Genomic DNA, 25,264 nt, shown 5'->3' on the forward strand with positions numbered 1-25,264 from the left:
TTTGGTTAACAGTACTTTAACAGATGTGCCTTTTGCAAATAATTTGTTTGTGGCTTTTTGCATTCTTTTAACTGCATTTGGCACAGCAGAGGTTTTTAATTTTACTTAAGTCCATCCTATCAATTGTTTCTTTCATTGATCATGCCTTTGAGAGACTTATTTTTTATAAGGTATACCTTTTTGCATTATGATCAGAAAGCACAGTCTATAAGATGTTGATTCTTTGCAGTTTATTAAAGCTTCTTTTATGTTCTACGTCAACACCAATTTTAGGAGTTTTTTGTGCTAATAATTTAAAGTTATTTTGTTTTTCTGTATCTTGACATATCTTTCATCTAAGGAGAGGGGTATATTAAAATCTTTAACTTGAAGGGATGTCATCTTTTTCTCCCATATTTTTCTGTTTTTGCTCTGTATTTCAAGGCTCATTTGCAAATAAATGCATATATGTTGAGGATAAGTTCTTTATCTGTTAACTCTTTATCAATATACAAGTCCCTCTTTCTATTTCGGTGGGACAGACAGTTATTATAGTTATTTTTATTTCTTTTTACCTTATAAAAACTTGTTATATTGTAAATAGAATATTTTTCCCATTTTTATTACAAGCTAGTTATTGTCATTCAAAAATTTTTGTATGTTTATCTTATAGCCAGCTAGATTACCAGAGGCACTGGATAATTAGTTTGTTTTTTTTATTTGAGTCTTTAGCAGTAAAGGCAAGAGAATTTATCTCTTTCCCAATCTTAATACCAGTCATTAATTTTATTGCCATAGTGTATTTGTGAAATTATAGTGATTGCAGACTTATGTTTTGGTCATGATTTTAATGGAAGTGGCTTTAGGATAATTTTTATTGGCCTTTGATAAGCTATCATTTGAATGTTTTTCTCTTTATTATTGTATTATTTGAGGATTTTTTTGTTTTTATTTTTTGAAGACTTATGAATTGTCATGATATTCGGGATGTAATTTGATCATACCAAGTCTATTAGTGTGATCATGTGGTGTTTTCTTTTTTCAATTTGTTAATAGAAATACTTTCTTTTATAGATATCCCAATATTGAACTACCCTTGCACTTCTACAATAAATTCTACTTTGTCAGAGTTTATATACTGAGGATTCTCTTGGCTTTTATTTAAATTCTTTCATTTATATTTATAAGTAACATTGCCTGCTTTTCTTTTTTTGATGCCTTTTCTGTTGAGTTTTGTAACTGATAAAGAGCTTTTCATCTCTTTCTATGATCTGAAATAATATTGTAATCCTCTGTTCTTTAAAGGTTGCATAAGGTTCTACTATAAAATCATCTGGTTAGGTATCTTTCAATTGCGTCTATGGTAATTGGAATATTCAAGTGTGACGTGTTTCTTCTGGGTGAATTTTGGTGAAGTAGTTTGGGAGGAAATCATTTCCTCGAAATTTTGAAATTGGTTGTGAATCTGTTCTATGTCTGTGGTTATTTTCCTTATTTAGAGTAGTGAGGGGATTTTCCTATCTGTCTTAGTCTTTGGATTTAGTCATTTTTTTCTCTTTCAGTTTTGTTCAGCTGAGCTTATACATTGTATAAATGTTTACATTTTGAGTTTGAATGTACTGAATTAATTCACAACCCAATGGTTGACTAGCTCTTTTGAATCTGAAAAGTATATTAGCTCTCTTGATAATTATACATGTGCATTTGTTTTCCTTATACCCCAGGTTTTTGTTTTGGGGGTTTGTTTTGTTCTTGCCTTTCAGATATTTTCAGTATCTATTGTGCTGCTACATCATTTGTTACAGTGTTTTGCTTTTTTTATTTAGTGCTGCATCTTAGACATTTTTCATTATATTAAAAATAGACCTGGGCTTCCCTGGTGGCACAGTGGTTGAGAGTCCACCTGCCGATGCAGGGGACAGGGGTTCGTGCCCCGGTCCGGGAAGATCCCACATGCCGCTCTGCGGCTGGGCCCGTGAGCCATGGCCGTTGAGCCTGCGCGTCCAGAGCCTGTGCTCCGCAACGGGAGAGGCCACAACAGTGAGAGGCCCGCGTACCGCAAAAAAAAAAAAAAAAAAAGACCTGTATAAGAGAGTTTGTAGTATGAATGGGCTGTAATTGAACTGTCATTGGGGGGTTATTGATTTATCTCTATCTTGTCACCACTATTAGTAATCTGGAAGAGACTATCCTTGTACAGTCTTTGCAGCTATACAAATGGGATTTTGTAGAGTGAAACTTCAGGATCAAGAGATTATGTTTGCATTTTTGATTTGATAAGAACTACTAAATTGACCTTCAGAGAAATAATACTAATTCTGTTCCCAACAGTAGCCTGAGAGTACCCTTTTCTTCACACCCTTTTAACATTGCGTACAGCTGCTCTTTGTCATTCATCTGATGAGCAGAACGTTTCATTTTAATGTGCACTTTCTTCATTTACTAATGAAGTTGAACATCCAATTATGTTATCTGTATTGAGTTCTGTTAGTGGCCATGTTTATATTTCCATTAGAATGTCTTTTCTTATTGATGGTAACAGAGTTGTGTATGTTAAGGGCAATGATTTTTTAATCCCTTGTTTTGTAAATATATACTCCCAGTTTATCGTTTGTAAAAATGTTTACTTTCCGTTGATTGTCCAGGACTGCCATTTGTGTCATCAGTTTTTTATTATTACAATAAGTGTGTCAGTAAGAAAATAGTTTTGGGAATGGTGTCATCTGTGATGAAAGTGCAGAGTAATACTAAGGCTCCAAAGCAATGAATATCTTAATAACTCCTGCAGTGCCCCAAAGAAACTAACCTTAAGGTTAAAAGTAGTGTCCTGGCTTTAGCTCATTTAGAATATACATTTAGGTCTTTGTTAGGTTTTTCCCAGTTTTGCAAAGGCAGTCTAAGTCTTTGATAGGTAGCATTTGCTTATTGCTCTAGAGAGGTCTTATGTTTAAAAAAAAAATAGTAATTTTGTAGGAAAATGAGTCTTATTAATAGACTATGCTAATATGACTATCAGTACTTAGTAACTACTTGCATAGGTCATATTTTATACTATGAAGATAACTCTCCAGTTGTTAGTTGTTGATATATTCTTTATGCCACTCTTCATCTTACACTCAACATTCAGATACATTTGTTTTTAAATTTTTCTTTTAAAATATTAATTATTAGTTTTGGCCAGAAGCAAGACATTTTATAATTTTACTTTAAGTTGCAGATCAGATATTTCTAAGGAAAAAGAGCGGAAAATTTATCAGATAAATTACTTTTTCCACTCCAAACTTGACTTTTATAAGTGAATTTGATTATTGCTTAAGACATTTGTACAGAATTTATATTCCTGTCTGAAATGATTTCATTTCTGTTGATGCAAACAGTTGGAGCCTTGATCCATAGTAGGACCTTAGTTTGGGCTAGGACAATGTTGTAATGAACTTAAGCTAGCTATGTTACCATGGTCATATTACTTTACTTTCTTGTGCTCCATTTTCTCTTCTATAAAGTAGGGATAATAAATGGTACCTGTCTCACAGGGTTATTAAAAGAATTAACTGATAATTGATGCAAAGCAATTAGTACAGGGCTTAATACTTAGTAGTTGGCCAGAATTCATCTGTTCTTATTGATAATTAGACTGTCCTTGAATACAAGCTTGAAACAGTATTTCACGGTGGGTAAAATGTGTTTTTTTTAAGGCAGAAATTACTGAACTGTTCTAGTTTTATCATTTATTTCCTGAATCATTATGAGCAAGTTGTTAACCCTCCTAAGCCTTGATTTTTTAATTTGTAAAATGCGGATAATGGTCTTACCTGCTTTGTAGTACAGTTGTAAAATTCAAATAAAGTAATAGATAGTGAATACTAAATTGCTTACTATTTGTTTTACTAGTTTGTATACTTCTCTTCTCATGTTTGGTCAAGTGTACATAGTCCCTTTCTTTTTAATTCCATTATCTCATATGTTTATTTCTGGTGAACTTCCTCTTGATGCCTTTAGCAAATGTGACTTGGGAAGTTTAAATATAATTTTGGAACTTAATAGATTTCTTCTTAGTTAGTGCAATCCTGAGTTGGTACTGAGTTCATTTTTATTTTAATAAGAAATACAGACCTCTTTATCTCTCTTAATATCACTTAATTTATGAAATAAAGCATTATGCATACAATTGAAGAAGCTTCCATATATGTCTCTTATTGCACCACTTTTTCATTATAGGATGTTAAAATAGGTGAATAACAGCAAGCTAAATATTTTTCAGCAGTTATTTAATGTTTGCTCCAGAGAGATTATAGTTGTCATATTCTGCAGAGGTACTAGAACAAGTTAAGGAATTTAAATACACCTTTGGAATTATCTAATCATCCTGGTATATCATTCAGAAATCTGTAAGATTCTGTAAGTGGTCGTGTCAGACTCTTTACAGAATGGACTTAACAAATCTCTATAGCAAGGGCCGTTTTGTATTAAACAACCCAAATTTGGTTAAGTTCTTTTCTGTGAGTTCTAATGGCGGTCTGTAATTTCTTCACTTAACTCTAGTTCTTTTCTCAGAAATTACAGAAAATAATCATCTTACCTCATCTACTTTTGTTAAAATTACATTGATTTATGTCCTCCTTAGGTCGTCTTTTCTTGTTCTCCATCCCCACAATTTGCAAATATTCCTTATACAGTTTTCAATTAGCATATTTCAACATTTAACACATCTGAAATTGGAATGCATTCTATCATCCATGATGTCCTATGATCTTCGTTCTCCAGGCAGCACTTATCACCTAGTTGTGCATGACTGAACAGTAAAAGTGCCAACATCAGAAGACTGAATGTCCGTGGTTTGCAAGAGAATCCTAGAAATAATGGCACAACACTCTTTTATCAGCTAGGAATAAAATGATTATGTGAGAGAGTAGGAAGAGCAATGAATCACATGTGTTTAGCCACATTCCCAAAGCAGAAATCAAAAGTAGATCTGCTCCATTACTCAGTAAAGTTGATAAGGAGGGAAGAAAGGTAAGCCAGTTTTAAATAGGTAAGGAGAAAGTTAAGAACCAGTAGCAGTGGTTTTCAGTTATTTTATGGCTTGTTTTGTTTTGCTTTTCAGAAATGCTGCATTATTAGTAGGATTCTTGGTATGCAACAGGGGATGGATGGTATTGTGTGGAAATATAATGGACATTAGCACCTTGGATACAATAAGGGGTCTGAGTGTAAAGTTTAAGGAATAGATTAATTATTTTATTTGCCTATTTTCCTTTTTATGTATTCACAGGAGTGATAGGAGATAAAACCTAAGTCTAATAAGTAAGAATAAGTCCTTTCAAAACGTTTAACATAAATCTGAGTGATAAAAAATGTGATGGTTTGACAGTGACTTTACCTTTTCTTCCTTAGAGGAATGTACAACAATCTTTTGTTTCAGATTTGAAGAAATTTGGTATAGATCATTTTTATAACCCTTTTTTGAGCATGCTTTAGTCTGAAAAATCTGGTGCCCAGAATTGGGCTTAGTACCTTTGATCTCATCCAGTAATTCATTCATTCATGATTCTTTGTAAAACTGCTTTTTAAAAACCACTTTATTAAGGTATGATTGACATATGAAAAGCTATACATATTAAATGTGTATGACTGGATGATTTGGGGAATAAATACACATCCATGAAACTATCACCAAGACCATAGACATCTATCATCTCTCAAAGGTTCCTCCCAGCCCCTTTTATTATTATTATTATTTTGTGTTTGTGCACATGTGTATATATGGTGACCTTATAAAACTCTTAACCAACCTTTTATTTATTTATTTTCTTTATTTTTTTGACTGTGTCAGGTCTTCGTTGTGGCGCGCGGGCTTCTCTCTAGTTCCAGTGCGCGGGCCTCTCTCTAGTTGTGCCGTGCAGGCTCCAGAGCGTGTGGGCTCTGTAGTTTGCAGCATGTAGGCTCTTTAGTTGCGGCCTGCGGGCTTAGTTGCCCTGCAGCATGTGGGATCTCAGTTCCCCGACCAAAGATAGAACCTGTGTCCCCTGCATTGGAAGGTGGATTCTTTACCACTGGACCACCAGGGAAGCCCCTTACGCAACCTTTATTTGAGCTATCATGTCTGTTGATACTTGAGGTCTTACTAATAACTTTTAGTAGTTTCTTAGTAGTTCTTTTGGACCCCATTAGTGGATTTATATTCTGTATCAAACTAGTTTCATGTAAAACTTTATCTTACTCATCTTGTGTTGAGGCATTTGTATTCACATTTTATCCCTGTTAAATTTCATCTTGTTGATTATTAAGTTCTGATTGTCATACAAAGGCATCCTTTCTGATTTTGATGCCTGCATCTTTATGGCATGTCAATTTAGAACTTTGTCCAACTTGATGTAAATATTCTTTGGGTTAGATATTCTATTTTCAGTTACCTCCCTGCTTGCATTGATCAATTATTCTAAATAACTGTCAAAAGTATGCCCATTTTATACTTTTAATTTCTTCATATGTTGCTTTGAAACTAATGATACTGATATTTATTTACAGTGGCACTGTTAAATAATTTAAATCTTTTTATAATTATTTTTCTTTAGAAATCAATGTGGACTGAACATAAATCACCTGATGGAAGGACCTACTACTATAATACTGAAACCAAACAGTCTACTTGGGAGAAACCAGATGATCTTAAAACTCCTGCTGAGGTAAAAGTTTGAGGACTGGAATTTAGAGATTAAATAGATTGGGTCTTTTTTTTTTTTTTTTTTTTTTTTTAGGATTTTGGTGGGTATTTGGCTTTCCAAAGAATAGTATTGCTTATATCAGAAAAGGATGGTACAAAGGCATTCAGAGGAGAAAAGGGTTTATACAGTCACACCAATCAGCAAAAAGACAAATAAAATTCATTCCCTTCTATAGGCAGACCAGTTTTGTTTACTGATATTTGCCCCTGCTCAGGAACCTTTGTCAGGTGGTATCAATTTAAGAAAGGTATTTAAAGAATAAATTGGAAGAAAAAAAGTACTCTCTCTCTGCTTGCCCTTTATTTGTTTTCCTCTTTATAGCAAACCTGAGTGATTTCAGATATCGTCTACTGGGCTCTTACATTTTTCCAGTGGGGCTAGGATAATGGAGATGAAGTTAAATTACAAATACTTCCATCTTTTAGAATGGGAAATTGTCTCTTTGGAAAATATCCCCCCCCCAAAGTATGTATATTTAATTTTATGTTGTAAATTTTACCATTCAAAATATACAGATATGAAAATAAGATTGAAGGAATAAACTAAGTAAGCAATATTACCTGTGGTTTAATTAGGAAGTCTGGAGTCCTAAGTAAGAGCTGATCTGGCATTTCAAAGCTATACTTGAAGTTTTTCCTAGTAGGCAGCATATTCTTTTTTTCCTTCTCTTAATTAAGAATTTGAGGAGGTAAAAATATTTTCCAGGCCACCACACTAATTATAGAACAGCAGTACTTGGGAGGGGAAGTTGGCAGATGATAAAATTTTTTATTTATCCCAATACTGACATAGATATTTGCCCAAGACACTGATTAAATTTGAGTTTTCAGTAGCATTCTCATTCCACCCTAACAGGTTTTGTATATTAGGTTTTAAGTATATCATACATAACAATGCTTCCTTACATAAGGTAGTTCACATAGGTTTGTAATAAATTGTTTGTGAAACTGAAATCTAAGCATAACCAGATCAGACTTTGGTTTCTCCCAAATTTTATGTTTTTCCTACTTGTATTACTATTTAAGAAGCCTGTTTGTGAAATATGGATGGTAATTTTTACCTATGGTGGGATGTAAATGGCAAGAGCACATAGGGTTTGAAATTCAGATAGACCTGGTTTTGAATCTTGTCTTTGCCCCTTAATAGGTACATTACCTTAGACAAACATAATATATTCAAATAACATTAGTTAGTAAGTGTCCTATAGTTGGTAGCTTATATTATCACCATCTCGCAAGCTTTAGAATTGTATGGGTTGATAGTATGTAGTAAAAACAGTGATGTAAATGATGAAAGATGCTAAGTATATTACTGTTAACTGAAGGTTTTTATTTTGCTTTAGCAACTTTTATCTAAATGCCCTTGGAAGGAGTACAAATCTGACTCTGGAAAGCCTTACTATTACAATTCTCAAACGAAAGAATCCCGCTGGGCGAAACCTAAAGAACTTGAAGATCTTGAAGGTAAAACAGGGAAAGATAATTTTTAATGTTACTTTTTTATGTATATATGTCATTCACATTGGAACAGTCCTTCATAAATAGGATTGTTCAAACAAAGGCCTTATATTTTTTAATTAAGTGATTAGAACGTTTTAAATGGTGTAACAGTTTTATGGGCTCTTATTTTCTTGTTGCTCTAGAACTCGGTTCTATAGATTTTAAATAGATTTTTATTTGATTTGATTCCACTGAAACTAGGATACCAGAATACCATTGTTGCTGGAAGTCTTATTACAAAATCAAACCTGCATGGTGAGCTGCTTTGATAATTCATTTTCTGTCATTATTTAACATTTTAAGAGTATGTCACGAATGTTCACTAACCATAATTGGATAAATCTGCAGTGAGAAATCTCTAATTCAAAGAATTCCTTTCATTTAAGGGTTATATTATAAATGAGCTTGTAGCTTTTAACATTGTACTTTTTACTTTCTTTTTTAAACAAAAAACATCATTTACTATTGGAAAATTGAACAAAAACATCATATACAATATTTCTAAAGACAGCTATGAGTGTTGGTGCACACATGGAATATGTGACAACTCAGCAGATAGCAGAGAACCTTGAACTCTTATCATTTAAAATTTTGTTAATATAGTGTAAGACTCTACATTTAATGCTGATTTTATTTTAGCACAACACTGCAGAATAGCCTTTATGTTTATTATGGGAGAATTAAAGTAAATAGAATACTATGCCTCACTTACAAAAGGAGAATTTTCCAACATCCTCAACTATTCAGAATATCCCTGAGAATCTAGAAATACTACGTAATATAAAACCTAGGGCTTAAAATAGCAGAGATTCAGAGTAGGAATTGAGAATTTAGTTCTTTTACTCTTCTAATAGAATCTGGTGTCATAAACTATTGGCTTAGAAGCAACAGATTATAGGAGAATGGGGCTAATAAAGTAGTCTGCAACGTATAACAACTTCTGACAGGAAAGTGAGAATAAAAATTTCTTAAAGGCACTGTGGTCTTACGTCTATTTACCTTTTCCCTGTGTCATCTCATTAGCTTGGATGGTCATTATCCGAAATATTTGTTAATTCGTAATGATAACCCCTTTAGTATGTTTTGTCAGCCATACTAAACAGATTTCCTTTAAAAGGGGATAAGTTTTAAAAATATTTTCATAGAGTTAAGCTTATATTATCATTTACATGGAGCACCTCATTCCCTAATAATGCTGAATAAATGAGATATCTTTGTTACCCGTAAAGGAAAATTTACTTTAACTAGAATGAAAGCTGAAATATTGAGTACAGATCTTTAAAGCTCAATTTATACTTCTATACTAGCATTGGCTAATAATAATATTGTAGATAGGTAGATTCTGAGTTCATTCATGTAAGAAATATCAAGCTCATTTCTGATATAACCCTATTACAAATAGTTGGTGTGCATAACTATCTATCTACCTGTCAATGCTAGTATATATGTGCTGGAATTTCATAACATACATTCGACCCCATTTTGAATTTAGTATCTTTAAAAAAAACAAAAAACAAGTAGTTTTATCCCTGGGGAAAGTAACTATTTTATTCCAGAATTATGCAGATACTTTCAGGGAGTTTTTGCAGTAGCCAACAGCCTTTGAGAAAGTAGCATTGTGGGAAGAAGCATTCCTAAAACTTGCTGTTATTTAAAGTTTGTTTTTATTCTTTAATTGCTGCCCTGGAATTTACAGAACCTTTGCTCTATAAATGTAGTGATTTTTTTTTTTTAAAGGGTGGTAAATCTTACTGTATAGAACTTTTATCTCCTTTTAAAGTCTGTTTTCATTGATTGTATTTAAAAGCTATGTAGTACGTAACTGTTCTTTTTTTCTCTTTAATAGCAATGATCAAAGCTGAAGAAAGCAGGTAAGCAGTTTTGGACATCAGTACATATTTACAAATTTAGTATCTCCTATAACATCCTTGTTTTAACTGTATAAATAGTATTTAGCATGGTAGCCCTGATAGTTTGATGTCTTCAGAGGATTTGGGGTAGGGAAAGAGATATTTACTCAAGATACACACTTGATGCTTTCCTAGACAGTTATTAGAATTTGGACAGCATCCTTAACAAAAACTGTTACAGAAAAGTCCAAAATTTGATTTGAATTAATTTGGGAATGGATGAAGTATTGTATCAGTATTATCTCCCTTCCTTTACTCAGGTTTTCCTTTTAATGGGTGAAATGAAATTAATGATATAGGTCAAATTTTATGGCATAATACAATCTGATAGGACATTTTGTAAATGAAAACAGTTATTGGACTTTGGGAAATGCAGATTGTTGCATGAGTGCCTATCATACATTATCACAAATGTTTGCTGAATTAAATCAAAGTAATTCAGTTTCATACTGTGGTTTTAATCTTTTTGAATGGCTTAATAGTTTGGCAGCACTGCCATTTTTCCCTTATAGTAGTTTCTCTTATTCATTTGATTTTATGATAATTTAAAACTAACTTTATTTGGCTTTGCGATTATTCATAATGAACTGACTAGCTTTCTCTTTTTTAAATACATAGTAAACAAGAAGAGTGCACCACATCAACAGCCCCAGTTCCTACAACAGAAATTCCAACCACAATGAGCACCATGGCTGCTGCAGAAGCAGCAGCTGCTGTTGTTGCTGCAGCAGCTGCAGCAGCAGCAGCTGCTGCTGCAGCCAATGCAAGTGCTTCCACCTCTGCTTCTAGTACTGTGGGTGGAACTGTTCCAGTTGTTCCTGAGCCTGAGGTTACTTCGATTGTTGCTACTGTTGTAGATAATGAAAATACAGTAACAATTTCGACTGAAGAACAAGCACAACTTACTAGTACCCCTGCTGTTCAGGATCAAAGTGTTGAAGTGTCTAGTAATACTGGAGAAGAAACATCTAAGCAGGAAACTGTAGCTGAGTAAGTTTAGTAACTTGTTTTCTGCAAATCAGTACCAGACTTCATTAATATAAGAAATTGCTGATCTAGTCAGTGGCCATTAAATGTTTAATAAAAGTTTTTTGAGAATCAAAACATAAGCCTTTAGATAATGGATAATTTTTGAGATTGAGTTTTGTGGGGTCATGCTTTCAAACTGTTGCAAAACTAATCCACACAAGTTTAGGAAGCAGAGCTGGTGATAGGGTAAGAGACAAATTTGAAGGGGTGCCAAAAACTTAGTAATCAAAATGAAGTATTTTAAATCAAAATCAATGCAAAAATCCCATGATTAATAGAATAAAATTTTAAGTAAAGACAGGATCAGAATTATTGATTTTCTTTCTATTTCATTCTGAAATATGGCTTACTACAGCACTGCAGGGAAGTTGCTGTAGTTCAGTATTGAACAAACAAGCAAAAATCAAGTAGACAAAAATCAAGATAACACTTAACAGTGTACAGGAAAACTGTTAGTGAGGTTAAATTGGTACAACTTTTTAATAAGGCCAAATAGCTGTATCTCTAAGTTTACAGTTTGTATGTACCCTATGATCTAGTAATATTTCATATGGCTGTGCTTTTTATAGCTATAAAAAGTAACCTTGAGCTGTGCTTCTTGATTTTAAAGATATCCACATACATTAAAAAATATTAAAAAATCATGATGTCAAGATCCAAACATGATCACCCATCTTAATATTTAAGTATATTGATTTCATCTTCCTACCCCCTTTTATAAACTTTTTTGATTAATTTTAATGTTCATTTTCCAAAGTATGAAAATAGCTTTATAATTTTTTCTGATGTTTTAGAAGTTTAAAAAGATATCTATATAGTATATTTGAAGGCGTAAAAGAGTGAGTTAACATTTTAATTATATCCTTCTTCCTTTTTTGTGCATTTAAAATACATGCATATTTTAAATTTTAAAAATATATCAGAGATGTCTACATCAGTAGAGATCCAATCCTATCGTGTTGATTATTATTATTTATATAATTAATATTCAACATGATATTATTTATATATACATTAATTTCAGTATTCTCCTACTGATAGACATTTAGCCCTTCTAGAGTAATATTGTTTTACATCTTTTCATACCTATTGTATTTTTTCACAATAATTTGTTTTTCACATTTTTAACAAACAACTGTTTTCTGCTTCCTTTTTTGTTTCCTTATTATAGTACTTGAGTCAGTATAATGAACTTGATTTTAATTACTTTGAACGTAGATCATTTACAGCTCGTAACTTTTGGCTGTGCTCTTTACAATATTTTTGATGATTTTAAATAAATACTCCCAAGTAAGGTTACTTGATTCAGAGGGTATGAATTAATTGTATTTTTTATTAGTATGTATTCCAGAATATGCATTCAACTTAAAGGTGGGGGGTGGGGTTTGTTTTTTGATTTGTCTTTTCCTGCATTCTCTTCTATAAAGGAAGAAATGTTAAGATTATACAACTTTTTCATAAAGATCCCTCAAACAAGTACAGTTGACAATTCTTGGGTAATTCTTTCTGTTTGAGATCAGTGTTAGCAGACTTTTTCATAAACCTTCAAAGAGTAAATACTTTTGGTTTTGTTGGTGATACAGTCTGTCACAATGACTCAATTCTGCTGTGGTAGTACGCAGTCAGCCATAATCAGTATGCAAACTCTTGAGCAGGGCCATGTTCCAGTAAAGCTGTATTTACAGAAATTGGCAGCAGGATGGATTTGACCCATGGGTTGTAGTTTGCCAATCCCGATGTAGATTGATCTCTACATCTTTTTTATATTTTATGCACACTTGTCCAAATCCTATTATTAAGACACTAAAATGAGGACGCTGAATAAGTTTTATAAGCCATTTGAAAGTATTAACTTGTGGGCTAGTGAAACTAGTGTTGTAGTATAAATGTTTATTTTAGCCTTTGTACAAGGTTTTAATAACCAAATGTTAGAGGAAAAAACTATATAGTACTTTTATTTCTTTATGTTGCATTAAATGTGTCTCATGGAGACTTTATTCTAAATTTGTCAAATAAGTTTATTTGTTTACCTCAACAGCAAACAAATAATAATAAAATATTATTTTCCTAAATGAAGCAAGTGTTTATTTAAATTGTAAATACAGTGTATAAATTTCTCTCTAGTTTTACTCCCAAAAAGGAGGAGGAAGAAAGCCAACCAGCAAAAAAAACATATACTTGGAATACAAAGGAGGAAGCAAAGCAAGCATTTAAAGAATTATTGAAGGAAAAGGTATTTATAATAGAGATTTTTATTTTAAGTATCTAATAAATGAAATTATCCTTCAGTGCAGTTTGTACCTTGATGCTTTTATTAAAAATACTAATCTTATAAACGGCTGTGACTGAAAATGAGCTAAAGTTGTCTTTTTTCTCTTTTTAACTTTGAGAAACTGACTTTCAACCAAAAAGAATGTGTAAGGAAGGTACTACACAGCACATTCCACCTCAGTATTTAATATAAGGTTTTTTATTCATAAAAATTGTTCTGTCTTCTAATCAATAGTCTGAGAAAGAAGTATTCATGGTCTGTTTAAATTTCAGTTGTTCTTTTTAGTCTATAGATACATTACACAGATTTGCTTGCTTCAATGAATTATTTTTTAGACCTTTTTTCAAACTCCTGCAAAGGGAAGTGATTGATGTTTGCAGTGAGTATTATACTTTGTTCCCTGTTGTATGACTACTATATTTGTGTGAAATTTTAACTTTTCATTAAATGATTTTCAGCGGGTACCATCTAATGCTTCATGGGAGCAAGCTATGAAAATGATCATTAATGACCCACGATACAGGTAACAGTTTGTTTTTTTAATTTACTTTCCACCTTGAGCAAACTAAGCCTAGAAAATTTAAATTATGTAAAATAATACAACTTTTCACTCCATGGTCTTCTGTTATTTTGGATACCAATAATTGAGTTGCTTTATGTCTGATAAGAACCAAAAAAGTTAAAAGGCTTGTCATATAGTCTGGGCACCCTGCTATAGATGTTAGAATTATTTTTAAAGTAGAAATTATTTTCTGTAATTATTTGCTATCTTTAATAACTTACTGACATTTTCTTAATTTGTGAATGAAATTTATTGTTTTTTCAAAGCACTAACACTTGATCATCTTACGTTCATTTACTCTTATATGATATTTTTCTATTTAGTGCTTTAGCAAAGTTGAGTGAAAAAAAGCAGGCCTTTAATGCTTATAAAGTCCAGACAGAGAAAGAAGAAAAAGAAGAAGCAAGATCCAAATACAAAGAGGCTAAGGAATCCTTTCAGCGTTTTCTTGAAAATCATGAAAAAATGACTTCCACAACTAGATACAAGTAAGATTTTTACTGATCATGGTATATGTTTACTGTACTGTTTCTGTGTCAGACTTTTTACCAAGTGCAGTAACTGATTCAGATGTTCATTAAAGCTAAATGATTGTGAATGTGACAGTTTCATAAGGTAAAAGATAAATCAGTAGTTAAATGTGGAATTCATAGACTTACTGAGTTTTTAATTAGGGACTGCAATAAAAAAGGGAGAAAGACTTTATTTCATAATGAAAGCTTGACTCCTTTCTCCTTAATATAAGAATTCAAGATGCAAGTTGGGGGAGAGATAGGGGAATATATGTTTATGTATAGCTGACTCACTTTGTTTTACAGCAGAAACTAATACATCATTGTAAAGCAATTATACTCCAAAACAGATGTTAAAAAAAAAAAAGAATTCAGATTTTTTTGTATTTGTGGAATAGAAATAGGCTATTTTCATTATGTATATAGCATTTTTGAAAATTTACATTTATATAGCATTCTTCTTTTTGGAGTGCTTTGTTATTTAAAATTGTAATTCATTATTAACATCTTTGCAATAAGCTGTTACGTTCATTTTCCCTATGTGTTTTCTTATTTTCCTCACTTTTCCAGAAAAGCCTTAGTGAAGAACTCTTCCATTTCTTTCAATAGTCCTATTTTATCTGTTAACTAAATTTCTTACAGTTATTGAAGTCTGTAATTTAGTTCCATGGGCAGTTTGTCGCTACCCTGAGAAGTACAGGTAGTCTTAACTACAAAACATTGCTCAATTGGAATTATCTCCTCTATCTCTAAAGGAGAAAACAAGGCCTAAGCTGTTTTGTTCTTTTTCTTAATTATCCAAAAGTTTTCTTTTTTTTTTTGAACCAGTGAAACCACATCTTGTTTATTTGAAACAAAATCAACAAAATTTATACAAAAGTTTTCTTTTATAATACAATCATGAACCTAAGAGTGGAAAAGAGTGTTCATTTGGTGGTATTAAATTTAGAATAAAATTAAAATGGTTTAAAATTTTTATGGTATAGTATAGAGTAACATTTAATCTTTTTAACAAACAGAAAAGCAGAGCAAATGTTTGGAGAGATGGAAGTCTGGAATGCAATATCAGAACGTGATCGTCTTGAAATCTATGAAGATGTTTTATTCTTTCTTTCAAAAAAAGAAAAGGTATTATTCACTCTTACTGGTGTTTATTGATAAAACAAGATTTTCTTCATCCTGTTTAGGAGTTACTTTATAACATGTTCATTTTTGTTGGTTTATTTAGTTTATATGGTGCAACAGATCTATTTATTAGAAGTTACATTTAAAAATAGCTCCTATAATAATAAGTACTGATGTGAACATAGTAGGTAGAGATTTGTGCAGCTGATACTTAGGTTGTCATTAATTGGCTGTCTTATGCCCACTTTGAAAAATACTTATTTTTAGCTTGTTGGTTTGAAAAAATGCTCAGTGTTTTTGCTTATAAGGCATTTATTTATGATTATTTTACAAGAAGAGCAGTAATGTGTAATTATTACCATTAAAATGTATTTGTAGGATAGTGTTTTAAAACACTAAAATACTATGCTACAAATACATTTAGTTTTGCTCATTTCTGTTTTGTTATGCACTAAGTTGTATGCTGTCCAATCTTCCAAGAGACTTACAGAAATGTAAGTAGTATTGACAAAAATTTGAACATAGCTGAAAGTGGTTGAACACATTATCATTTACCTGTTGTGTGATTTGTAACTTTCGTTTGGACAGTGTCTACAATGCATAGTTGTGGGAGGAGAGATTTTGCAAGGGGGTGAGGGAGGTGGGATTCCAGCTTTAGACGAGAGGTTAAAAAAAAATTTTGAAGGTAAGAGCCAAGCAGTTAGGCAAGAGCACTGGAAAGGTAAAGAGTGTTGATATTTAAAGTAAATGGGTAACATTTGAAATTTGGACATCAGTTAGAATGTGAAGAAACCTTCACTAATTACAGTTTATATGTCATACTTTATTTGAAATTCAAAACATATATTCATATTTTTGATTTAGGAACAAGCAAAGCAGTTGCGAAAGAGAAATTGGGAAGCCTTAAAAAACATACTTGACAACATGGCTAACGTGACATACTCTACTACTTGGTCTGAAGCCCAGCAGTATCTGATGGATAATCCAACTTTTGCAGAAGATGAAGAATTACAGAGTAAGAATGATGACTAAGTGGAAGGAACAGTTTTTTAAAAGTTGTCCAGCAGCGAAGAATGGTCACTTTTTTTTATGCAATCACTAACTGAATTTTACATAATTGTTTGTCCATCCCTGAAAAGCTGTTTTGTTTGTTTCCAAATAGGATATTTCTTTCTAATTGAGTTTTGTGATTCAGGACAAAATATTTCCTCCAAAATCTGAAGTTAGCTTTATCAGGTATTCTTCAAATGTTTATTAGGTAAAGCCTGAAATTGTCCCTTGCCATTTATATGTGACTTAGTGGGAACCAAATTAATAACCACATTTTACTCATGCTGTCCTCTCGAGGTAATGACTTTAGAGATTTGCTTGCAAAAGGCAAAAAATGGATTAGCATTACTTTACAGTAAGCTTCCCCAAGTTCTGTCTTTTTCTGATCTACCTAGTTGCTTTTTAAACTACAGCTTTCTTGATTATCCTTTTGAATACCATACTTCAGTAAGTTTGAGGGAGGGCCTAGAATTCTGTACTTTGAAAAACTCCTTGGGTAATTCTGATATTGCTGACAAATTTATCACAGCAGTTTTATTTTTGTTTTATTACTTGTGTCATATGTGTTTTCTCTGTTTCATCCTCGGATTCGGGGGCTATGATTTAATGAGGTCTTTTTGAAATTTTTCATATGGGAATTCCCTGGCGGTCCAGTGGTTAGGACTCCGCACTTCCACTGCAGGGGGCGCAACAGGTTTGATCCCTGGATCGGGGAACTGAGATCCCACAAGCCGCACACCGTGGCCCAAAAAAAAAAAAAAAGTTATAAATAAATTTTCCTTGAACACTTCCTATTTAGATAATTAGAAGTCATATTTGAGTTTAAATATAAATATTTTGGTAAAACGAATTTGAACTTTGTAGGGAGGTAATGCAAATAAGTAAACTGCTTTCTTTACTGATATTTGACGTTTTAATTTTTTTTAACTGAAAAAAATTCTAGACATGGATAAAGAAGATGCGTTAATTTGCTTTGAAGAACACATTCGGGCTTTAGAAAAGGAAGAAGAAGAAGAAAAACAGAAGAGTTTGCTTCGGGAAAGGCGACGACAGCGTAAAAACAGAGAATCTTTTCAGGTAATTTTAAAAGCTCTGTTTTCTAGCTTAATTGTATAATATGGTTAAAGACCTGTAATAGTGATGTAAACAATTTTGAGAATCTTGGTCTCAGATCATTAACTTGGGCTTTTGCAGAGGATCCATACAAATTTAACTCTTAAGTTCTATATTTAGTTATGAATCCACTTAAGGAGAGTAGCTATTTCAGGCTAGGGGAACATGGAAGGCTATAGCAGATTTGGTATTTAAAGTGAGCACTGATAGATAAGGTTTCACTTGGGAAAGAGGAATAGATATCATGAGGGGGGACTGAAAATAAAATGTGTGATGAGTTATTAGTACTAATTGATTTTTAGGTTCTAGAGAATGGTTTTGAGGATGGGCCATAATTTTTAAACACTATACAGAGGAGCTAAAATTACATGTTCTTTATATAGGCCAGTGGCTTATTTTGACCTCCAGGTATCACTTTTAGTCTCTCAGTAATGGAGCCTATCACAGAGCAATGAATTTTTGCATTTTATATTTCACCAAATTTCCATTTCAATAATAATTATAATAGCAGTTAGCATTATTGCTTATTGCTGTGCATTTAAAATTTATAACCTCTTTTTATGATAGCCTTATTTTATGATAGTAGGTACTATTTTTGTTATGTCCATTTATATAGGTAAGGAAATGGGCTTAGAGAGATGAAGTGACTTGCCCAAATTCAGCTACTGAGTAGTGGAGCCAGACTTTGAATCTATGCTGTGTTTTAATTACTGGGTCTCTTTCATTAAACACTGTATTAGGGTAAGTGCTAAGTTACAGTGACTTAAATAAGAGGTTTTATTTCTTGAACAGTTGTTTTGGTTTAGGGTAGAGCACATTGTCATCTCCTAAGGCAGTGGTTCTCAAAACTTAGCATGTATCAGAATCACTTAGAGGGCTTTTAGAAAACTCCCCATGGTGCCAAAGATCATTAATCATCTTAAATGCCATAGCCAATAGCATTATTGCAGTCTTCATTCCATAAAAACGTAACATTTACTACTCTCTGTGGTTTCCTCTTAGTGGTTTCCCAAAGGATCTTTCGGAGTATTGTTAAAACCAGGGACTGTTGAGCCTCACCCCCAGAATTTGATTCAGTAGGTCTCTTTTAAGTTTTGAATATTCGTTTTAAAGGAGGTATAGTAGCAGAGGAAAATTACTGAGCTGAATATCTGAAGCAAAACATTGCTAATACCAGTTATATCAATAGTAATCAGAAACGATGCCAGACACATAAAAGCCATATTTTAGGCTTAGCAAAAGATGCTTGTGGCCTTTATATTAGGATTTCTGACCCACGTTCTCCAGTTTCAGTATTGACATTGTACTTTCTCTTATATTTTCTGTGACCCAGATTTCCTTATTTTTGTTATATTTTACCTTATAGTTCTCCTTATTTTAAACCATTGCAAAAGCTTCATAAGAGATATTAAAGCTAAGTGGTTGCAGAAGAGTATAATCAACCTCGTGAAAATCTGTTCTCCCCTTCCTAGGCACATGGCTCCTTAGTTAAAATCTAAGTTTTCTAGCCTCGTTTATAGCTACTTGTGGTAACGTGACTGAATTTTCAGCTGAATGTGAAGGAGACGAGTAGAACTCCAGCATCATTTTTTAATTAATTAATTTTTTAAATTTTTTGGCTGCATTGGGTCTTTGTTGCTGTGCGCAGGCTTTCTCTAGTTGCGACAAGTGGGGGCTACTCTTCGTTGCGGTGCACGGGCTTCTTATTGCGGTGGCTTCTCTTATCGCGGAGCACAGGCTCTAGGCGCGTGGGCTTCAGTAGTTGTGGCACGTGGGCTCAGTAGTTGTGGTGCACGGGCTTAGTTGCTCCACGGCATGTGGAGTCTTCCCGGACCAGGGCTTGAACCCGTGTACCCTGCATTGGCAGGCGGATTCTTAACCACTGGACCACCAGGGATGTCCCACATCATTGGTTTTTAAAAGAACTACCATTTCAACTTCTTCCAAGCTGAAATGTGGTCATGGGGATAACATACCCTAATCATGCAGAGAAAGCTAATGGCCTCGGGCAGTTCTCTAAGTATGGGCCAGCATGTCACTGTCTCTTGGAAACTTATTAGAAAGGCAAACTCTTAGAACCCCACTGAGACCTAATGAATCAAATTGGGACGGGGAGGGGGACTACAATCTGTGGTTTTGTTTTTACCATTTCTTCACATGATTCATTGAGATACCACCTAAGGTAATTTACCAAAAGTGGCAAATGTTGAGATTCTTTATGAAATAAGACTGAAAGAACTATAGTTAGATGTGACATTTAAGGTCAGTGACTGTCGACATCTAGGGGAAGTTAAAGAGTTGCCAAATAGTTTAAAGGTAAATAGAGGCAAAATCAGACCTTTCTCTGATGTTTTGATAAGACAGTTCAAGAGTACTTTCAGGGTTAAGAGTGTGGCTTTTCTTTGGTAAGAGAGAACCAGTCAAGAGGGAGAGAATGGGGCTTCCCTGGTGGCGCAGTGGTTGAGAGTCCGCCTGCAGATGCAGGGGACGCGGGATCGTGCCCCAGTCCGGGAAGATCCCACATGCTGTGGAGCGGCTGGGCCTGTGAGCCATGGCCGCTGAGCCTGCATGTCCGGAGCCTGTGCTCCGCAACAGGAGAGGCCACAACAGTGAGAGGCCCGCATACTGCAAAAAAAAAAAAAAAAGGGGGAGAGGATGAAGAAAGAATTGAAGGATAGGGGTATTCTGTTATTAAATAAAATCTTTGAAGGTTTATTCAAGCATATGTGAGTAGTTACATTATGAACCTTATATGAGGAGACAAAAAGAAGGAAGATGAGGGAAAAGACATATTATTGAGTTGGCCTGAGGCAGTGAGTGGTGTTCAACTAGTGCTTTTGTTGATGGTCATGATTTGGGGAGAAGTTGCTACTAGCATCTAGTTGGGTAGAGACCAGAGGTATTGTTGAACATCATCCAATGTACAGGACCAACCCCGCCCCCCAAAACAAAACAAAAAAGTTTATGAGCTCCAAGATGTCATTAGTGCCAACGTTGGGAGCCTTCTCCTCTAAGGGAAGGAGAAATAACCAGCCTCAGCCATCTTTGAAGCAACTTGGTTTCCATCTTCTCCTCCCCTTCCCAAGGTGGGGTTAGTAAATAAAAGAGAGAAAGAGCCATACAGTTTTAGCATAATGGTTTTCAAACCTGAATTCACATAAAACTTACCTGGTGAGTTTTAAGAAATAAATTACAAATATCTTTATTTTAATTCATATTTTCTTTAAAAAAATCTCAGGTGATTTCTAATTTTCATTCAAGTTAGGAGATTCACTACTGAAATGGATTCAGTGTCGAAATTCTATGACTTTATCAGCAACCTAGAAGTGAAACAAATACTAGCAAAGCAGGTATGATGAAGTAGATTTTAAGATCCTAGAGCGCATCATTGAAGATGGTTTCTAGGCTGTTTTAGGGACTCAAAAGGGAGTAGGTGAAGAACCTTGGTTATCACACAGCAGGGGTGGGTTGAGCTCCCATTTATGTTGAAGGGTAAGGACGAAAGGATAGAAATTAAGTTTGAGGAATAAATTTTGGAAATAGAGACTGAATTGACATGCTTATTCCTATTTGGAGAGAAGTGGTATTATACATATCTGGTGTCATTCAGACAGTGCTACCCAATAAAAATTTGTATGCCACATACATGATTTTAATTTCTTACTAATTTTAGTAACCTTTTATTTCACCCAATATATCTAAAATATTGTCTTTTAACATGCAACCAATATATTTTTATTTTTTGGTAATAAACCTTCAAAATCATTGTGTGTTATATACTGCTGGCGTTGAACAGTGCAGGTATAAGAATTTTAGGAGTAGAATTTGGCCCCTAATTTAGGGACATTTATAGAATTAAAACTCCCTAAGGATTGCAGGATACAGGAAATGTGGAAATTGCTGAGTACTAAAGTCCCACTATGTTGCCCTGAAAGTTGGCAAATAGTAAAAAAAAATGGATAAAGTGAGCATATAAAAATTTAAGTTGTAACAGTAATATGGAAGAAAGGAAATAGGTTTTAAAATCAGACATGGGGGTTGAGTCCTAGTTCCCCACACTATATGTATGTTGCTTTAGTAAAATTGTATATCTTCCTCTTAGAAAAGAAAATTAAATTTAAAAGTCCTCAGAACACATTAGGCGTTATGTTTAAAAACAAAAAGTATATTTTGCAGTAAATGTGCATGCACATTCTTTAGCCTCATCATTTGAGATAACATCCAGTGTTTTGACTTTATTTGTATATGTTATTTGCAAACTGGAAATGATGATCTATCTTAAGGGACAGTAAACTGAAGCCTGGAAAGGTAATGTAGCTTTTCAACAGTCCTTTTCTCTGAAGTCCAAAATAGTTTTTTGCCTAAAAGCTGATTTTACTTTCATCAAAGAGCAAATATGCTTTGCACCTAAACATATTTGTGATAACATTGGCAGAAGAGTTTTAAATATAGCTGTTTTTAACATGTATCTTCGTTCATGTTATACCAATATTTCTAAAGTCCTTAAAGATGGCTTTTCAATATATAATGGGTTCGTTGTTGTTCTCCCCTTCCCCCAGATATTTTTAGATGAACTGCATGAACATGGACAACTGCATTCTATGTCATCTTGGATGGAATTGTATCCAACAATTAGTTCTGACATTAGATTCACTAATATGCTTGGTCAGCCGGGTGAGATTCTTCTCTTTCCTAATTTGTAGTTATGATAGTTGGAATGGGCCAGAGGGAAAGATGGTTGTGTTGGGGCATGGGGGGTGCTTTCTTTTGTTTTATAAACAAAAAAGTAATTGCAGCTCTTTGATTAGAGCTAGCTTTTGACTTCTTTAGTTTTTTCATTAGGATCAACTGCACTTGACCTTTTCAAGTTTTATGTTGAGGATCTTAAAGCACGTTATCATGATGAGAAGAAGATAATAAAAGACATTCTAAAGGTAAATAGTATATACTTGGTATTATTAACTAGTATACTTGCTGTTAACTGTTAATCCGTGCCATATATTTTAAAGTGATACTGTGTTCCTTTGATTAGTGTTATTAATATTAACAAGATTTCTGTTTTTTAGGATAAAGGATTTGTAGTTGAAGTAAATACTACTTTTGAAGACTTTGTGGCAATAATCAGTTCGACTAAAAGATCAACCACATTAGATGCAGGAAATATTAAGTTGGCTTTCAATAGTGTAAGTTGTCATCTTTACTGTTATGAACAATAGATTAGTAGTATAGTTTTTAATACATTTGGCCAAAAATACTTAAGTTGTATGTAAGCTACTGAAATAAGGGAATAGGAATAGTATTTTACAGAGTAGTGGACACTCTTCCAGGGTGAGGTAACAGAATATAATGTACTTAGATGATGGCTGATGGTAAGCTTCCTTTCCTAAAAATAATTGGCTCTCTAACTTATAGATGATAGGAGAATACGTAAATTAATTATAATGAATTATTTCAGTTAACACAGATTATATTATACTATTATAACTGATTAAATATGTTTTCTAAAAGTTACTAGAAAAGGCAGAAGCCCGTGAACGCGAAAGAGAAAAAGAGGAGGCTCGGAAGATGAAACGAAAAGAATCTGCATTTAAGAGTATGTTGAAACAAGCTACTCCTCCAATAGAATTGGATGCTGTCTGGGAAGATGTATGTATACTTGTAAATTTTTTCCTTTACAACTGAAGATAAAAATTTTTTAATTCTTTCTCATAGCCACAGAGATAACTAGAGGAAAGGAAATAAACACTTTGAGGGGGCTGGGCTGTCACAGTTTTCACTTGCTGCTATGATTCCTTTTAGTCATATTGGTATACTCTTCTCAGTATTCATATATTGATTCCATATCTGAATTTTTCAGATCCGGGAGAGATTTGTAAAAGAGCCAGCATTTGAGGATATAACTCTAGAGTCTGAAAGAAAACGAATATTTAAAGATTTTATGCATGTGCTTGAGGTAATTTTAGTTTTATCGTAAGTGGCTGAAATATTACAAAATACATTAAAATTTTTTAAAAATTGAAGAATTTAGAATGATCAAAGTACGTTTTTTAAATTATACTTCTAAGTAATTTTATACAAATGTACTTACTACCTGGGATGATTAGGGAATGGTTTATTCTATAGAAATTGCTTTTAATTGAAACAAACTAAGCTTGCATGGGAATTTAAAGATCTGTTTAGTGGACACTTTTCATATTTGTTTCATACTTATACAGTGTTACAGAAATTCATCAATTTAGCAGTCAAATGGGGTGACTTAGTAAACCTAAAAAGAAATCAGAATCTTGTAAAACAGAAAACAGCTTTTAAGCACATTTCAGATATTATACTACATTAGATGTGTTGGAAGCGCAGAGATGTTCTGAAAAATAATGGACTAAGGTAGTAAGTTTTTGTTAAAATAATAAGTAATGATAAAATTGCAGTTATTCCACTAGCTGAATTAAGGGTATTTTGATGAAGATTTCAGATGGGCACTTGGAGATAGTAAATATGCTAAATTGACCAATAATTTTTGAATAGTAGTATTTGCTGCCTATATGGGCCAGGCACTGTTCTAATTGTTTTACAGATATTTCATATATGAGCTTAATCCTCATAACAACCCTATGAAGTTACAGATGAGCAAAATTGAGGCAAAGAGAAAAAGTAATTTGCATGGAAGGGATTCCAACACAGGCTTTTGATTCCAGGGCCAGTGCTTTTAACAAATAAGCTGTGCTATCAGTTATAGACAAACCAATACGTTACAGCAAGCCAACGTTAGCACATACTTAATATTATAGTGCTGCCGATGGTCATTGGGCATAGCAGGTCACTTAATTGACTGTTGACTGTTGCATTGCATTTATTGTTCTTGATGAATATCATTGTTGACAACAGTTTGCTCTGTTAACATGTCGCACATGTACCATATATTGTTTCCCAGCTGCCTCTAGATTTAGTGCTGTTGACCTATAGATCTTTTCTACTCAAAGTGTGTTTCAGACCAGCAGCATCTGTTTTACCTGGAAACTTGTTAGAAATACGGAACCTCAGGCCCCATCGGCAGAAATCCTGTATCAGAATTACCATTTTAACAAGATTCTCGAGCACTAGAATGTACATTTAATTTTGATAAGCTCTGCTCTAGGTAGTGTCTTAACATTTTCCCCCAATTCAGGAATCTCCAACAAGATTCTTTCATGATCTGTGCTGGGGGGTATTAGTGGTGAGGTCATAAATGGAGCAAAATGATGGCAGCATAGGGAAAAGCTGAACATATCAGAATAGGACTTGGACCCCAATAATGTGGGCCTTGAAGTAGAAAAGGAAGAAGAGTTAACATTCAGTGACATAAAGAATGAGGACTGCCCTCGTGGTCCTTTGGTTAAGGCTCTGCACTTCCACTGCAGGGGGCGCCAGTTTGATCCTTGGTCAGGGAACAATTAATCAGTCAATCGAGAGAGAGAGAGAGAGAGAGAGAGAGAGAGAGAGAGAGAGAGAGAG

The 25,264-nt window shown here is 33.5% G+C and overlaps 1 protein-coding gene across 9 annotated transcripts in view; it reads left to right on the forward strand.

Moving 5' to 3' along the window:
- PRPF40A (pre-mRNA processing factor 40A) overlaps nucleotides 1–25,264 on the forward strand; it is a 54,468-nt gene that overhangs the window by 24,813 nt on the left and 4,391 nt on the right. For 2 of the 9 annotated variants that reach the window (XM_027131235.1, XM_027131281.1), the window contains exons 6-21: nucleotides 6,555–6,665; nucleotides 8,047–8,167; nucleotides 8,405–8,458; nucleotides 10,050–10,074; nucleotides 10,732–11,103; nucleotides 13,267–13,375; nucleotides 13,873–13,937; nucleotides 14,300–14,464; nucleotides 15,508–15,616; nucleotides 16,478–16,628; nucleotides 17,607–17,740; nucleotides 22,336–22,450; nucleotides 22,607–22,710; nucleotides 22,843–22,959; nucleotides 23,285–23,422; nucleotides 23,634–23,729. In XM_027131235.1, coding sequence (XP_026987036.1) covers nucleotides 6,555–6,665; nucleotides 8,047–8,167; nucleotides 8,405–8,458; nucleotides 10,050–10,074; nucleotides 10,732–11,103; nucleotides 13,267–13,375; nucleotides 13,873–13,937; nucleotides 14,300–14,464; nucleotides 15,508–15,616; nucleotides 16,478–16,628; nucleotides 17,607–17,740; nucleotides 22,336–22,450; nucleotides 22,607–22,710; nucleotides 22,843–22,959; nucleotides 23,285–23,422; nucleotides 23,634–23,729 — 1,986 coding nt within the window. The remainder of the gene's footprint in view (nucleotides 1–6,554; nucleotides 6,666–8,046; nucleotides 8,168–8,404; nucleotides 8,459–10,049; nucleotides 10,075–10,731; nucleotides 11,104–13,266; nucleotides 13,376–13,872; nucleotides 13,938–14,299; nucleotides 14,465–15,507; nucleotides 15,617–16,477; nucleotides 16,629–17,606; nucleotides 17,741–22,335; nucleotides 22,451–22,606; nucleotides 22,711–22,842; nucleotides 22,960–23,284; nucleotides 23,423–23,633; nucleotides 23,730–25,264) is intronic. The other 7 variants (XM_027131245.1, XM_027131291.1, XM_027131253.1 and 4 more) reach the window with 4 other exon arrangements.

This window comes from Aethalodelphis obliquidens, unplaced genomic scaffold, assembly GCF_003676395.1.
Source record: "Aethalodelphis obliquidens isolate GAN/ISIS:26980383/991018 unplaced genomic scaffold, ASM367639v1 scaffold2, whole genome shotgun sequence".
Lineage (NCBI taxonomy): Eukaryota > Metazoa > Chordata > Mammalia > Artiodactyla > Delphinidae > Aethalodelphis > Aethalodelphis obliquidens.